The sequence below is a fragment of the Bombus fervidus genome, chromosome 19 (genome assembly GCF_041682495.2).
Source record: "Bombus fervidus isolate BK054 chromosome 19, iyBomFerv1, whole genome shotgun sequence".
Lineage (NCBI taxonomy): Eukaryota > Metazoa > Arthropoda > Insecta > Hymenoptera > Apidae > Bombus > Bombus fervidus.
In genome coordinates, this window is record NC_091535.2 from 1323296 (window position 1) to 1338485 (window position 15190).

The window sequence follows — 15190 nt, forward strand, 5'->3', positions numbered from 1 at the left end:
TTGGGATTAGGATTGAGGAGGGTTGAAGAGGGTGGAAAATTTCCGGCACTTATTTAAACCGAGAACTCGGTCCCGTTGACTGGATAAGAGTAATCCCGTTTGCCAGCTAGTCGGTCGTTCGTATTATCTGGCCATCTTTATTCACCCCCATAGCCAGGCGGATCTAATGGACGAATCGGGGGAAGGAGAAAGGGAGCCGTTGACTGTCGGGAGGAGGACCAACGGAGGAGACTAGGTTGAGGAGAGTTTTATGAACGGGCACAAATCTCCTCATCAGGCTCTCGCAGGATCCGAGTTACGTAGGGGTTGGCAATTGTAGGGCGGGTTTCTCTGTTGTTCCGCGATCGGAAAGGGAGGGGCAAGGAGGAGGACGGCACACAAATGAGGCAGCTTGATTCCAATTATTCAGTAAATTAAATACGGAGGGGGTTGGCCTTTACGGGCGTTCCCGCGAGTTCCAGCGTTATTGTACGCAAGGGTGAATTTCACGACAGGGTGGTACAGAGCGGCGGAGGAGAGAGAGCAGCAGAGAGATCGAGGGAGAGCGAAAGGGTTGAAACCACGCGATACCGTTCCATCGTGTCACAGGCTCCCCCCTATGTTATCTACGGTTAATACCCTCTTTCGGGGGCGGATGAGCAGAGGACCCGCGACATTTTCGGTGAAACAACCGGCTCGATCCCTTCGATAGCGGCTCGCTACGTGTAACCGGAGTCACGAGGCTTTAAAGTTAAATGCCACTCGCCGGAGGGGCCGTGTCCCCTTTCTTCCATGCAAGTTTTAACCAAGCTGCGTGGCTTTGGACGAAAACAGTCGGAAGCGGCAAACTCGCGCGAATTTCTATCTCAATTAACAACGTTGTCTACAAATTTTCATATTTTTACTAACTCGTTCACTGGTTTCTTCCGGTTACCGTTTCAGCTTCCGGATATTAACGACGCAGACGTCGCGCGAACATTTAGATATTTTGAGGACGACGATCGGTCGCGTACAGACACGTAGAACATAGAAAGATCCAATTTGTTGTATCGGCTGGATACGTTGGTTTCTAGGTGAACGAGCATCGGTTCGCTGACGTCTCTGTTCGATTATACAGAAGTTTCTCGGATCACCGGTTAGCGGCTTTAATTCGTATTTTCTTTGGGGACTGCGCTTCGTATTTTACGACCACGTATTTCTCCTCCCTATCTTACGGTTAGAGACCAGCCGAGTTTTCCATCTCCCTCGCCGTCGCTCTTTCTCTCCAACCTTCCGCTCCTACGTTTCCTTTTCCTTCTCTTTTTCCTATCTTTCCTTCTCCTCCCTTCGTCCTTCGGTCGCGATCCCTCTTCTTCCCTTTTTTTTTTATTTTTTCTTCGGGGTTTCGTTCGATGTTCGCTCCACCTTCCCATGCCGCACGCTCTTTTTCGGTTCCACCCAGGTCCTCGTCGTCTTTATACGTCCCCCCTACTGGACGATTCCACGATCAGGTATCTCGACGAAGGCGAGGCTGGCTCACCGTGCTTGGAAGGGGTTGGAAGGTGAAGATGCGAACGAGATACGAATACGATTCGGACGTTGCGTCGTTCGGATGTTCGGTGTGATACTGGAGATGTTGTTCGTGTTATTTGTCTTTACGTAGCTTCGTATAGCTGACACAGCGATACAGTGAATGTGCGAATGTACAATATATCGTTAATGGATACCATTAAGATCCTCTTCGTCGTGATTAGAACTCGCGAGGTTGATCAAAGCAGCACGTGTTCTTTAAGCGAAACGGAGAGGTTTCACGCGGAAAAAGCCATCTGAATTTATAACGCGTCCATCTTTGTGAAAATCCGGCATATCGGTTTATTAATGAAATTCGTAATTGTCACGCCCTTCGATTTATTCTCCGGTCAACTCTTGCGAGAATTTCTTAACTAAACTCGTTACGCTACGAACCAGCGACATAAAGGAGATATTTAAATGTCTTCTTCCAGAGCATCTCTCGCAACGTTCCCTCGACCCTGTATTCGATGTCTCCTAGTATTTCTCGTGGAAATCGCGCAGAGACCATTGCGTTCGAGAGGAACAGGAAGCGAGGCGGGTCCGATAGTTGTAAAATATGATCTAGAAGCGGAGACAGTATCCCGGTTGCGTATCCGGAGGGTGTGTTTACCGACCTAAGTTTTCACGTAATTGTATTCACGTGGCATTCGGTCCAGCGCGTTTTTTTTTAGGGGAGGATGCAATCATCGGTATCGGGGAGTTCGAGGGTAGGCGGGATCTAACGGACGAAGGAAAGAAGTTTATAATCCATAACGTATCCGGTTTGTCGACGGAGGCCGAGGAACGAATGCGCGCGGAAGGCGAGACCGCGTCTTACGTCCCTTGGAACAAGGAATGAGCAACGATGCCATCGAAATATCTCGCGAACAATGTAGGGGTAGATGATGACGTTCTTTGAAAGCTCGAATCAAAGTTGGAAATTCTTAAAAATACTTGCGAATTTTCTCGAACCGCAACGCACGCATTTATTTTTAGATTATGCGCGTATTATCGAGCGTGACGTAAAATAAGAAGCAGAGAGGCAATTGTTGAAAAATAGCTGATAATAATTTGTCATAGTTACTCGAGTCACGACTCTACTCTCTGCCATGTTACGTTTCTATGGCTTGAAAAGTATAATTGATCCCTTTTACTAATAACGTAGAAACGTAGTAAACGTAGAACGCTATTTTATGAAAAAACAGCGAATTGATTGCGGTAGTCGATCAGCCGCGTGTTAAGTATCGCGAGTTAGGGACAGGTATCGTGCGACAATTATTCGTTGGCATACGGGTAATACGTTACAGGTAATGAAACTTGCATCCACGTCGAACGTGTTAAATTATAAAAAATTTACGATAGAAGCATCATTGTCGAATGGCGGAATCTTCGAAGCTAACCCCTGTTCGCGATCGCGAGGCAACCAGACGTACTTACGTATAAGCGGAAGGTTGTCCATTAAAAATGGTGACCAAGCCGCGAGGAACGTTCACCAGGATTTCGTTCCTGGTCGAGCGATAAACACTCGGATTATCTCGGTTCTGCCTCTTTTACGTTGCCTCTTCGTGGATAGGCTCTCAACCCGAAGATACGTTGCATTCCAACGGACAGTTAGCTCGTGCGTACCAACACGAGTGCGACGGAAACAGACTTGGTACCGTCGTATATTCGAAAGAATATCTCCGAGGTTGTACGCTTATATCGGTTGTTATACGCCCACGAGCCGACCTACGTGTGTACACGCGAGCGCGGAGGCGCTTCCTCCGTTAAAATACGCGCCGTGTTGCGGATAAGACGAGATTTTGGTAGGCTGACTCCGGTCACGGAGAACCCGGTTCGGTGGTCGTCGACTGATTTTTCTTTTTCGCGATGGCCTCGAGTCGAGCAACTCAATCCGTAACGATACGTTTGTTTCTCTTTCCGGGGGTGATACTGCGATTATTCCGTGAATCTTTCTCCGTTCTTCGCTCTGTTTCTTATTTTACGCATCTTCCGGCTTGCTTAAGAAATTACCGGCTTCTCAATTGGTTTGTTCAACGAGTTATCGAGCCGTTTAAGGCTGCCGATGTTTGATCAACGACGGAGGATAGGTGTGCAAACGTTTGTTTAGCGAAAAGTACGTGGAAAAATCTCGGGTTAGAACGGCAGAAGTGCGAAAGAAGGTAATAAAGGAGAGCTGCTAGTTTCTAGAAAATTCATGGCGGATTTGTCGGAGTATAGGGCGTCCAAAGTTCGCGCTCAACGATTCGTTAGATCGTCGATGCTGACGGAAACGAGATTGCAGAACGCGGCTGTCCGCCGGTTCACGACCGCACACGTAGCAAAACCCCCGTCCCTAGTGTTTCCATACTTTTATCACCGACGGCCTCTCGGATTTTTCGAATATTCCATCAACGTACGGAAGTCGTATATTACGAGCCGAGAATGTACGCGCTGCGAAGGCTGCTGAGCGTGCCTCGCATGCTACCGATTACTTTTTTCTTTGCTCTTTCGTCCTACCCCGAGTAAACGAGCTACCCAAAGAAATCCTCGCTTCGCGTCGCCCTTCCTACCAGCGAAGCCCTCCATTCCCATTCCTCCCTCTTCCCAACCGGATCCTTCCTCTCCTTTCTCGATTTTCGTCTACCTGAATTTTAATGCCAAGTCGCTCTTCTTTTTAAGTTTCCTCCCCCGTTCCTTCCTTTCTTTTTCTCTTTCCATTTCTTTGGCGAATTCGCCGCACCTGCAGACGCGGCTCGATCTCTCCTCGGCTCGAACTCTCATCCGCGATATTCTTAAATCACACGCCTGCGTTTCCAGGCTTCTGTATTTTCGAACGAGCGGACTTTAAGCGTTATCTTTGATCTTTAATAAATCTATCTTCGATTCGCTTGATTTTCCTAAGGATTAATCTTTCTGTTGCTGCGTTGCATCACGCACTGTGGGCACTGTATCGATTAATTAGATGCGAGCACAGGTAGTAACTTTCTTATCATTCAGTAATCACGGCTCTAAGAGTTTGATACTACGAAGATGAACTTACCTATAGACAAAACTAATAAAAAGGACAGTTCATTGCATTTACGCATTTCTGAGTGTATATATAAGATTACGGTTTCGACAGAGCAAACAAACGGATCTTTGCTACCGAAGAATCTATTCTCGTGCGATTACTCGATCTCCGGTAATTAAGCTTCTCGTCGGAATCGACTAATCGATAAATCGAAGCCTCGAATTGACTAGACTTTACGGAATTGATGAAACAGTCCGGCGCGGTTAAACCAATGCGTAAACGAATTTCTTTCGCAGGGTTGGTTTCAGGTGAACTTCGAGATCGTCCTGCAAATTGCTTCGCTTATAATTAGTCAAAATGTTTCGCTCCTTTTACGTCCGGTTGATGGTCATCGTCGCTGTGACAAGCAAACAAGGAAATGGAAAATTAGACGATGTTTTCGTTCGAGACGCCTCTTTCGTCTCCCCCGTCGAATCCGCGGGGTAGATTCCTAACTCTGACTAATCTGAACGGCAAAGGGGTTGCAGAATGAAAGTAAACTGAAAGGGGGGAATCGATATCGAGGAAAAGACGCCGGGCGCCGCCTACTGTCTCGGCGGAGTGACGTTCGACCGATGAAGTCGCGCGGAAACACGATTACTTCCGAGATCACCTGTTAAGAATCAGATTAAATTCTGCTGTTTGGAGAATGCTCGAAAAATTCGGTTTACTTTATTTCCGAACAACGCGATAGATCGTCCATTTAGGTATATTCGAATTGCACTTTAAATTTATTGTTCGTCCGACGTCGTTTACGTCATCATTTTCCGTCTAACTTCAAAGAATAATCGTAAAAAATCTAACGGCCGTGAAATTGATGAAATATACTTTTTAATGAAAGTAACATTATGATCATCCTGGAAACCAAGATTTCAAAATCCTGTTTATAAACATTTCTTTCGTAGCATCTAAAGAATCAATCCTTCGCGATGCTTATTACGTCTTTTATAATTCCGAAAATATTAATCGCAATATATTTGCCTCCTGCGTTCAACGAAAACTTACATAGCAACATTCCATTGGGAGAAATAGATTGGAATCTTTGTTATCGTAACTAATCACGATGTTACGTTCTTCGGATAATCGAATAATTTTGCACACGACAAAAGAAGTATTTTTTAAAAATTAATATCATTTGGGAACACAAACTTTCGATTAAAAATATGGCAATTTCAGTTGCTTCTACTACTTTTTATCGTTTCCAAATTTTTCATTAATAATATTTTAACGGTTTACCGTTTCGTTAATAAATATTCCGATAATCGTGGCGCATCGTACGACAAAGATCTCGAAGAAGAATGCCATCGAGTTGTTCCGTCGGCATCGAACAAGAGGACGTCTCGGTACCGGCGGTAAAATTTCTCTGAACGCAGAATCCGTTCCGAATATCCCGTTCGAAGGTCAAACGAACAATCGAAACGAGGCCCAATGTTCGTCCAATTTTTTTTCCTCCGTAGAAGGTCTTCTTCCGTCAATACTCCAATTTTTTCCAAACGTCGGATATCAACCGGGACTAACAAAGATCCAAGGTCGTGTCGTAACGATCTCCTTTGATTTTTTTTTTCCCCTTTCGTGCCCCGGCACGTATTTCGTGTCCTAAGAAACGAGGTCTGCTCAGTTTTCGTCTCGTCGCCACGATGAGCTGACGCGATCGCGAATCGACCCACGGAAGAATCAAGCAAACAGTTTTGCGTCTTTGATCTCTGTAAGTTATCCGACGGACAAAGTGCGACGCCATTTTACTTTCTTCATGCTTGGTGCGCTCATAGCGATGGCGACTCGGTCGAAGGTAACTTTTATTAGCTGCATATTTTGCGAGATTATCGCGTTCTCTCGATTGATCCTCTTATAGAAACATTTTGTTAAATCGACGATCTCTGCTTGTCGTCAGCTGCGAGGTAGTCGTTTTATGTTTAACGTGTAACGAAAAACAAGGAATCGTTATCTCAGAAAGCTAGAATATATTATTCAACTAGTTTTTATCCCTCCACTTAACTTTTACGCGATACGCCAGCTATCTAAAATTTCTTGCGCTGCTCGATCGAGTTGGAACAACATTTTAAAGAAACCACGATTAAGGGGAATTAAGACAACGACTATATTACTTCAGCCTCGTTAGTTTTATGCCAACTTTCTCCTCAAAGCATCGATATACAGCACCAAGTAAAAATAAATCGAGGATGGCAATTCGTCGACTTGAAATTACTTTTGTCTCCGTCCAAAGTAATTTCTTAATAAAGTTTACGAGAATTTTTCTGATAACAACTTACTGTTCTCAAAGTACATAAAAAAAAGAAAGTAATTTACTCTTCTCAAACGCATAAAAAATTAAGCAATTGATTTACTTAATGTTTTTTCCGTGATTAGCCACGTACAAATAAATACAATCCGTCGTTTATGGTCGGACGAAACGTGCCCCGTTTATTTCTTCCATTAGAATCAATTCTCGATCGCTATTTTTCTTTTTTTTTTTAACGTAACAATCTCTACTAGTTGGAGGTGAATTATTCGCTGGTTATTTTCGTTCCGATTCAAAGGGCCTTCGTTATTTTCTTGATTTATCGCTCGAGAACGTCTGTTTCTAGTTCAAGGTTCAGAATAGACCGTGGTCTGCCGTAATCGTAGTCGCGATCGACGAGCAGCCAGACAGCATTGCGCGGCCGCTCGTTGATAACATTACGGCAGAAGTTAACTTGGACGTTGTCCGGTTACATCGCAGCCGCTCGTGAAAATGTTTGCGTACGTTTGCCGAACCACGGTTTACGATGTGTCGTCGCTCATCGCGTAACGCCCGTTAGCTCGGTATCGCTAATAAACCCGCTTAACTGAACGCGAATATGTCGCGTTATCGAGGAAACATTATGTCCGCGTTAACAGCGGCTGCGCAATGTATCGTTAGTTGCATTAATCTCTTATCGACCCGTCTCTTTCTGGCAAATCTCGTCAGTTTGCACGACCAACTTTGTCTTAACAATTCTTGATTAATAGCGATGACACATATTAGTATAAAAGTTAAGAAAATACAGCGACTACATAAAGTATTATATAGTGATACACCATCGTATTTATTGTAGCATTTATATACTAATTAATCAGATCTAAGTGTAGTAAACTTAGTATCGTTTAATATTCTTTAATAGCTATTTTATAGTCGCTGCTGTTACATCGTGTCAGGTGTAAAATATTCAACTACTGTGCGTAATTTATATTTGATAACCCGATCGATCGAATAATTCCAGATTCGATGGATAATTACAAATTTATCGAAGAATCGAAGCTTAGAACTTTTTTACGAATATTTCTACGTTGAATTTTTGTTAAATATCCGTATCGCGAGCGTTCTATGGCTTGATAATTACGTATAGGGTTATGGTTACAGTGGATGCGTATTTTGACCAACTGTCGTTTCGAATCCGAACACCCAAATGCATATATCAAGAATCTGTACATCGAATCTTGTTCCGGCGTATTCGTCGGAACCGCGGTTTATCGCAACTTGCAAGCACTGTGACCATAGCCTTGAATAAGGCATTAAGAAAAATGTTCGTTAAAGTGGTGAAAAATCTAATTGTTGGTCACTTGTGCGGCGCAGGTTTCCCCATGTGGCGAAGAAGAGTTATCGCTGTTCGTTCACCGCCTCACCTACGGCCCATCAAAGGTGAGTGTGTACAATAAAGAATAATTTATAACTGGTGCGCGCAAAGCGGCAGAGAAGAAGGATACTTAATTGCAACGGAACCAGACGAATACGAATCGCGTGTCTGGTAACGAACTTGGTTTAACACTAACGAGTGAAAAACGCATGTCTCTTGGAAGCACAAAGCAGATCGCCGTTTGACAAATCGACGATCGCCAATTAACGTCTATTATACGATTAACTTTTTCCATTCCCGATCGAGAAATAAATTGCGAGTATTCTTCGATTATAAAACGAACGTTGATCGAAATCTCGATTATGCTGATGATGCATGACGAATTCTGTTATCTATCGCAGACGGTTCGCGCGTTTCGTTGTGTGTCATTCGTTAAACGCAAATTTGTCGACGTTGTTCATCGTAAATCTGTTTCGACGTAAACGCACTGCTTGGTCGACTCATGCATTACGTCGTCCGACATGATTAATACGCGTATCGTAAAATTCTAGCGGCGTGCTCGCGCGACGACAGCGTTCGAGGCTGCCTCTGTTTCGCCTCTTCCGACGGTCTAGAATCTCACCAAGAGCGAATAGAAGCACGGGATTAACCCGGCTGAGCGTAATTTACTGCTCGAGCTTTCCTCGTCCAACTAGCGCGCTATTGGAAAAGAATTACAATCGCAAGCGTATGTTTATAGTGGTAAATTGTTGGAATATCGATGGAGGATCGAAACAATTTTCCGGAAGAATGAATGGGTTGCACTCGGAAGTCTTAGACAGCAGTAACTTCGACGCATTAAATGCGAAGGCTATTTTCTGGTGCACTGGTTAACTAGATTTTGCACCTCGCGAGTAAAACCGGCAAAATGTTTGGAAAGTATCGTATCGTGCGCAATTTACTCGAACATGCATCCGGCGAAAGTTATGCAGGCAAAGAAGGCTCGTCCAAATCGATGCTTCCTGGTGATTATAGTAATCTAGGAAACGTAGATGCAAGCTCGCGTGCAACGAAGCTTCTTCGAGTCGATTTTCGACCAAATCGTACTTTTCTAACGTTGGAAAATTCTTTCAAGGAATCGCCCGACACTAAAAGTCTTTTCTCGGTTGAAACGAAAGTGAAATTAAGCGTTGGAACATTTGAAAAAATGTACACCACAGCTTAGGAACCTAACTTGAATTAAAATTCTAAATTTCAACGATAAAGAATTCACCATTTCGTAATCATAAGAAGGTTTTTCGTGTTTGCCGTCGTTATTCTTATTTAGTAAAAAAATGTATAAATGTTGTTTCAAGTTTAGGCAGATGCGACGACATGCTTGTAGGATAAATTCGGGAGAGACGCCACAGGCAAAAAGCCGACACACTTGTAATGTCTTGTGATCAGAGAAACAGTATTGTATATATTGCGTCTTGTTATAACTCTGCATGTGTGCCTGGGAAAACAAGTGACTGCTCGGCTGTCGCTGCACGTGTCGTCTGTGGAACGTTAAAGCAACAACTGTAGGAAAAATTACGTTAAAATTTTATGTTGATGATACATTAATGCTTATAAGCGCAATGGGAACAGGATAAAGTACGTGCCTATCTACTTTATAGTTTAACGCGGCTTTTAATTAATTAGCAAGCGCAGAATAGAATTTAAGAAAGTCTCCTACAAGACGCGGAGAAGACGTCGCTTTACTAATGTGTCATTTTTAAATATTTTCCTTGATTTTGCACAAGGAATAGCATACGAGTGTGTTCTCATAATAAAAAAATAAATCGTTTTTAATTAATACGAAACCAAATTTATGTTATTAGCTGGTAACCAAAAATGATGGCGTCTCTCCTAAACATAACCGACGACCCATGCGCGATATTCATGGTTTCGGTAAACCGTCGCGGCGTTCCTGTTATTGTTTCTCGACGGTTCGCGTTTATTAAAGTTTACTAGCCGCAACTAACGACAGATATTAGCAGAATTTTCACACGTGACTCTTTCCATGACGCCGTGACATTTACGCGGCCTCCGCTTCTAACTGTTAATTCGTCCAATACATGCACAACCTTCTCTCACTTTCTTCGTTTCGTTCTTTCATCTTCCAAGAAGGTTTCAGTTTACGTTCTCAGCATCGCGAGGTAATCTTCAAATTTCGTCACGCGTTCGCGTCGGATAATTTCGAATCTCCGATCGAGCGATGAATATTCACAAGTACGATTTAATTTGAAGTCGAAGTTACTTAAAAGTAACTTGCCCAATCGTTGGCTGAAAAGAGGTGGATTGCGTTTTTGCGGCAAGAATATAAAAAACAGAGGGGAAGTCAGTTCGTTTTTAAGCATTTATACAGATTCGAAGGAAGTCTCTTCCCCTCCGAGGCCGAAGGAGTGGAACAAACAGGTCCGCGAAATTGAACACATGTGCCTACCCGTAAATTTGCAGGGACACACCTTCAAGGGTTTAGGGCTTCAAATAAGGGCTGCTGGAATATGGTATTAGTCAGTGCGTTATATTCTCCGCCGGCGTCAGGTTGTGTCACGCGTGCCGGGATTTCGTGCTTCTACGTGTGTGTCTGCTCGTACTTGAGGATTTGGATTTCTATCTGCGACAATGCGATCGAACGAACTCCTCTGACATTCTCAAATCGTACATCTTGACTTGAGAATACAACGAGCGAGCTGACGATGTCCAGCGATGGAAAACGTGACTGCCAAGGTAAAAAGAACGTTATGTATTATTGTTGATCAACAAAAATCGGTAACGGTGATCTTGACCTCGTACGACTAAAGTCTTTTTACGACTCTCATCTCATTTGTTATTCGACTTCTTATCGTGGAAATCTTGACCGTAAAATTGCGTTTAAGTAAAGTAAATTACACATCGAGCAAAGTCTAATAATTTGAAGTTGCACACGCCAACTTGAATGAAATTTATACGAGGGACAATTCTTGGAAAACTATTCCACGCGTACTTTTTTTTATCGACGATCGTCCACATCGAAAGAGGAAACGAAGAGTCGAAACTATATTTTGTGGAATATTTCGCAAACTAGAATACACAGGCTAGCTACAAAAAGTATCTTCACTCCACTGTATTCACTATAGTATTTACGTCCTGATTAATTACAGCTAGCCGTATTAGATTCTATATCGTTTAGTGTTATGTACATATTTTTACTACCAGGATTCGATACCGCGAAAATGATAGAAAATGAAAAAGCGAAGGTACGTGCAAATACTTTCTGTAACCACCGTTGATCTAATTTCTCAAACTCACTCGAGGTCACTGTACGAATTGGCGAACAAGGAAAAGAACGTCGATGCTATGGATAAACATTTGTTTATCCTTAAATCATCGCAACCTGCGCGTACGTGGTAATATCATCGTGGTAGTTGGAAAGTATCGTGATAAGCTGACGTGGTTTATTTATAGCCAGTCGTATCTTCTTCCCTTGATGCCAGATTCATTAAATTAATCCGAGGCCCTCCGGCGCTATGACGCATCGTCGTATTATCCGCGTCACAAAAGCACGCGCGTCTTAAAGAATCCTGCGAGTTACTCGCGTCGCAAGGAAATTGTTTCCCATAAATGCATCGTTATCCATCGTTGTCGACGGTGCAATTATCCAGACTCATCCGAGATGGAGTAGATAACGCGAAGTTAATAACAATAAAAAAGGAAAGATTCGCGCAATCTGCATGTTTATTCCGAAGCTGGGTTCCAGGTTCGTGGACTCGGATGGATCGCGATGCGATTGCAAAACTACTGATTTGTTGCATGCGTTGCATCGTAAAACCGAGCAGAAAAAATCCACTGGCCGCTGCCTTGCGATATTTACGAGCTAACGCGCGCGCGATTGTATAAAATCCAGGTTTCGCGTACGCTGCAAATTACATTTTTTTTTTTTTCGACTCGCCGACGGAATACCGTGTATTGTCTGGCTTTCGGAGAACTGCTACCGTAACCCTTCTTTCTTGTCTGCTGCTCCGAGTTTTCAGTATTTTTTTAAATAGAAGGTTAGAAAGGTAACTGGGCTCGTACGCTTATATAGCGTTTGTAAACTGTGCGATATTAAGATTCGACGTGGAACACAGAAAATTCTTGTATTCCTGTTATCTTTGTTACAAGCGCTGCAAAATATTTCAGAGCTTTTCTCTATTCTTATGTAGCGGCACATGAGTCAGAGGACAATTCGAATAATGTTGTTGTTTTGCCTCGGGGTATCAACATCGTTAGGATACGCATAATGTAAGAAAAAATAAACAGTGTCGCTGCTACGTGTAACCGTCGAACAAAGACGAATTCGAATTTTCCGACTCTCTCTCTCTCGAGCAGTATAAATAAACGAACGCGATCGCGAGCGAATCAGTTATTAGCAGTTTATTATACGAGTTGTACGAGTTATCGATTAATATCTACGAGTTATCCGTGAGCAATTATACACTGTCTTTGCGAATACGTTTGTACGAGCGACGTTGTCTATATTTATTTATAATTTATTTAATTTATTTCACATATATTTGACGGGTCGTCATATATATCCTCTTATAATATTAAGTATTAAGCATTTTATGAAATTCATAATGAATCGAAAGACGGTGATACGCAGCTACTAATTAATCTCGCTCTTTAATCTTCTCTTTGGTTTTCATAATTTCACACGCGTTATTCGTGAATTAAAAATTAACAGCGTCGTTTATCGTCCAGTTCGTGTAACATTCTGCCATCTCAAGCTTATAGGTTTGCTCGTTATCAGCGCAGATTTCCACGGTTCATGAGCAGAGAAATCGGAAGGAGAGCCGAGTTACGTGGCATGGCACGGACAGGATTTGCAGGTTTTCGCGTGCGTACACGCATGAGGAAAAGAAGAGAGAATGTCAAGAATCGCCAACCGTTATTTACGGTCGCGTGCGCGTGCGAGAGACGTTCGTTTTATAAGGCGATAAAGACGAAACTCGAGGTGCGTTGTCGCCGCGTGAGAAAAGGATATATCTATATAATGTCGTTGGAAGTAGTCTGGAACGTGCGAGCTCTCGATGCTTGCTCTTAAGGTGGAATTTCTTATTAATAGACTGCGAATGCGTTTATACGAATTCATAGTTTTATGATCATAATTGAAAAAAATGAAATCTAAGCAGAGATTTGTTTCATCTGCTCTGTTATTATTTAGAATATGTTATACGAAGACTATAGGGGGAAAAACGCGATAAACAATTTTAATATCCAATATGATCGTACGAACGAATTCTATCAAAATTGTCTTTTTATTTGATCTCAGAATTGAATTTTTATTTTCTGCATCCTATTACATATTTGAGAAACGATTGGAATATTCTTTGAAATTTCAGTCAAATCGTTTGACTTCAAGTCGCTTGAATTGAAGCAAATGGAATTAATGTTATCGAAGCTTCGTTCCACCTTTAGAAGTTCTTCCGTTTGCTCGCTATCCGTACTCGCGCGATACGTACGCTAACAGCGCATTCATCGCGGGTATTCGAGCGTGTCTCCGCGACGGTCGTCGCCACGGTCTCGCGCTGTCCCACGAGACGGCTATCATAAAGCCATTAACTTTATTATACCGAGTCATTAACTTAAATATTACGACTCACGTGTCGCAGAGTTTCGGCCCAGCTGATTTATCGCAGCAAGGATTTCATGACGTAACGGAACGGCGCGGGCTCTCTCCGATCGAGTAAAACGTTCACCTGGAGCGAAACATTCTTCGCGGATGGAAAGGAATCTCAATAAAACAAGGAGACCAGCGTGTCAAGGAAACTCGCAATACGTGCCCAAATGTGATTTTTTTTTTTTTTTCAAATAGCGTCACACTTTATGTCCGTTGCTCGTTTCGTTTTGTTACTTCAAACGATTCTTTTTATTAAACGGTTTGACGTTATGAGCGGAATTTAATCGAAGGATTTATTTTACTTAATGTTTATAGTCTTCGGCTCGTTTATCGTTGATTAATGGTGTCTTTCTAACTGCACATTCCACCATCCTGTGTTCTATTCAGACCACCATATTATACTTAGCCTAAGTGGTTCTCTGACTGGTCGTTTATTCTATAAATCTCAACCCTCGTCGTGATTCGATCTTCCTTCGTATCGTCCTCTGCATGAATAACATCGTTTTACGATACATTTTGCGGATGTTTTTCCATCGTACCTATTACCAGCGAACTTGCCATTAAACGAGATTAAGTCCTCTCATCCACCGTCGTCTCTTGAACTTTTTCTTGCCACATTTATTCCATTGCTCACGGCAATTCCATTCTGTCATCGTTCCGAATCTTTCTACTTGTTCTTTGCGATACGCTCGTCGCTTGGAGAAAAAGGTGGAGCATAGTTCTCTTCAAGAGAGCGAAGGAGTCGTGCGCAAAGTAGATACAGCGTGGCCACGTTTCACAAAAACGATATATCAAAGGAGAAACGAAGCGAAATGGACGATGCTGGCTCGGAGAGAGCCGTGGAATCGGACGAAGGTCATGGCGAGGGTCGAGGAGGAACGACTAACAGAAAGGGTTCGGACCTGGCGCAGCGAGATTTTATATGAGTTTCGGGATTTGAAATGAGGATTTACGGGCGAGTGAGGAACATTGTTTCAAATAAGATGTCTCGACTTGTGCGGCGTCTATCCACCACGGAGGTAGCTCGCAGCTCGAGCGGAAAGGATAGCTTCCAAAAGTAAAGGAGGATACGATGAGAAGTTGCGAGGAAAGACGAGTCGGAGGAAGGAAGGCGAGAGTTAACAAAGTGTAATGAAACGTTGCTAAAGATTGGAGAGGAGGGAATAAGCGCACCGGTGAGATTGAGACAGTTGAAACCACCAAGGACGAGGGAAGACTTGGAAGCAGGGAGAAAAAGAAGGCGAAGGAAATGAACAGGAAGAAGAACGGAGAAGAATATCGCGCGATGGTTTTGCTCGTCCGAAGGATTCTTTTTCGATTCGTGGTTATGCGGCCTCATAAACGTATGATAGAGATTAAAGACGAAATAAGACCGAGAAAAGAGCTTGCTCGACCGAAAGAAGCGAGGATGGA

The 15190-nt window shown here is 43.0% G+C and overlaps 1 protein-coding gene across 1 annotated transcript in view; it reads left to right on the top strand.

The window, feature by feature from the left end:
• Positions 1-15190, top strand: part of LOC139996857 (uncharacterized) — a 96041-nt gene that overhangs the window by 30766 nt on the left and 50085 nt on the right. The window contains exon 4 of the mRNA XM_072021366.1: positions 8133-8198. Within this exon, the coding sequence (XP_071877467.1) occupies positions 8133-8198 (66 nt within the window). The remainder of the gene's footprint in view (positions 1-8132; positions 8199-15190) is intronic.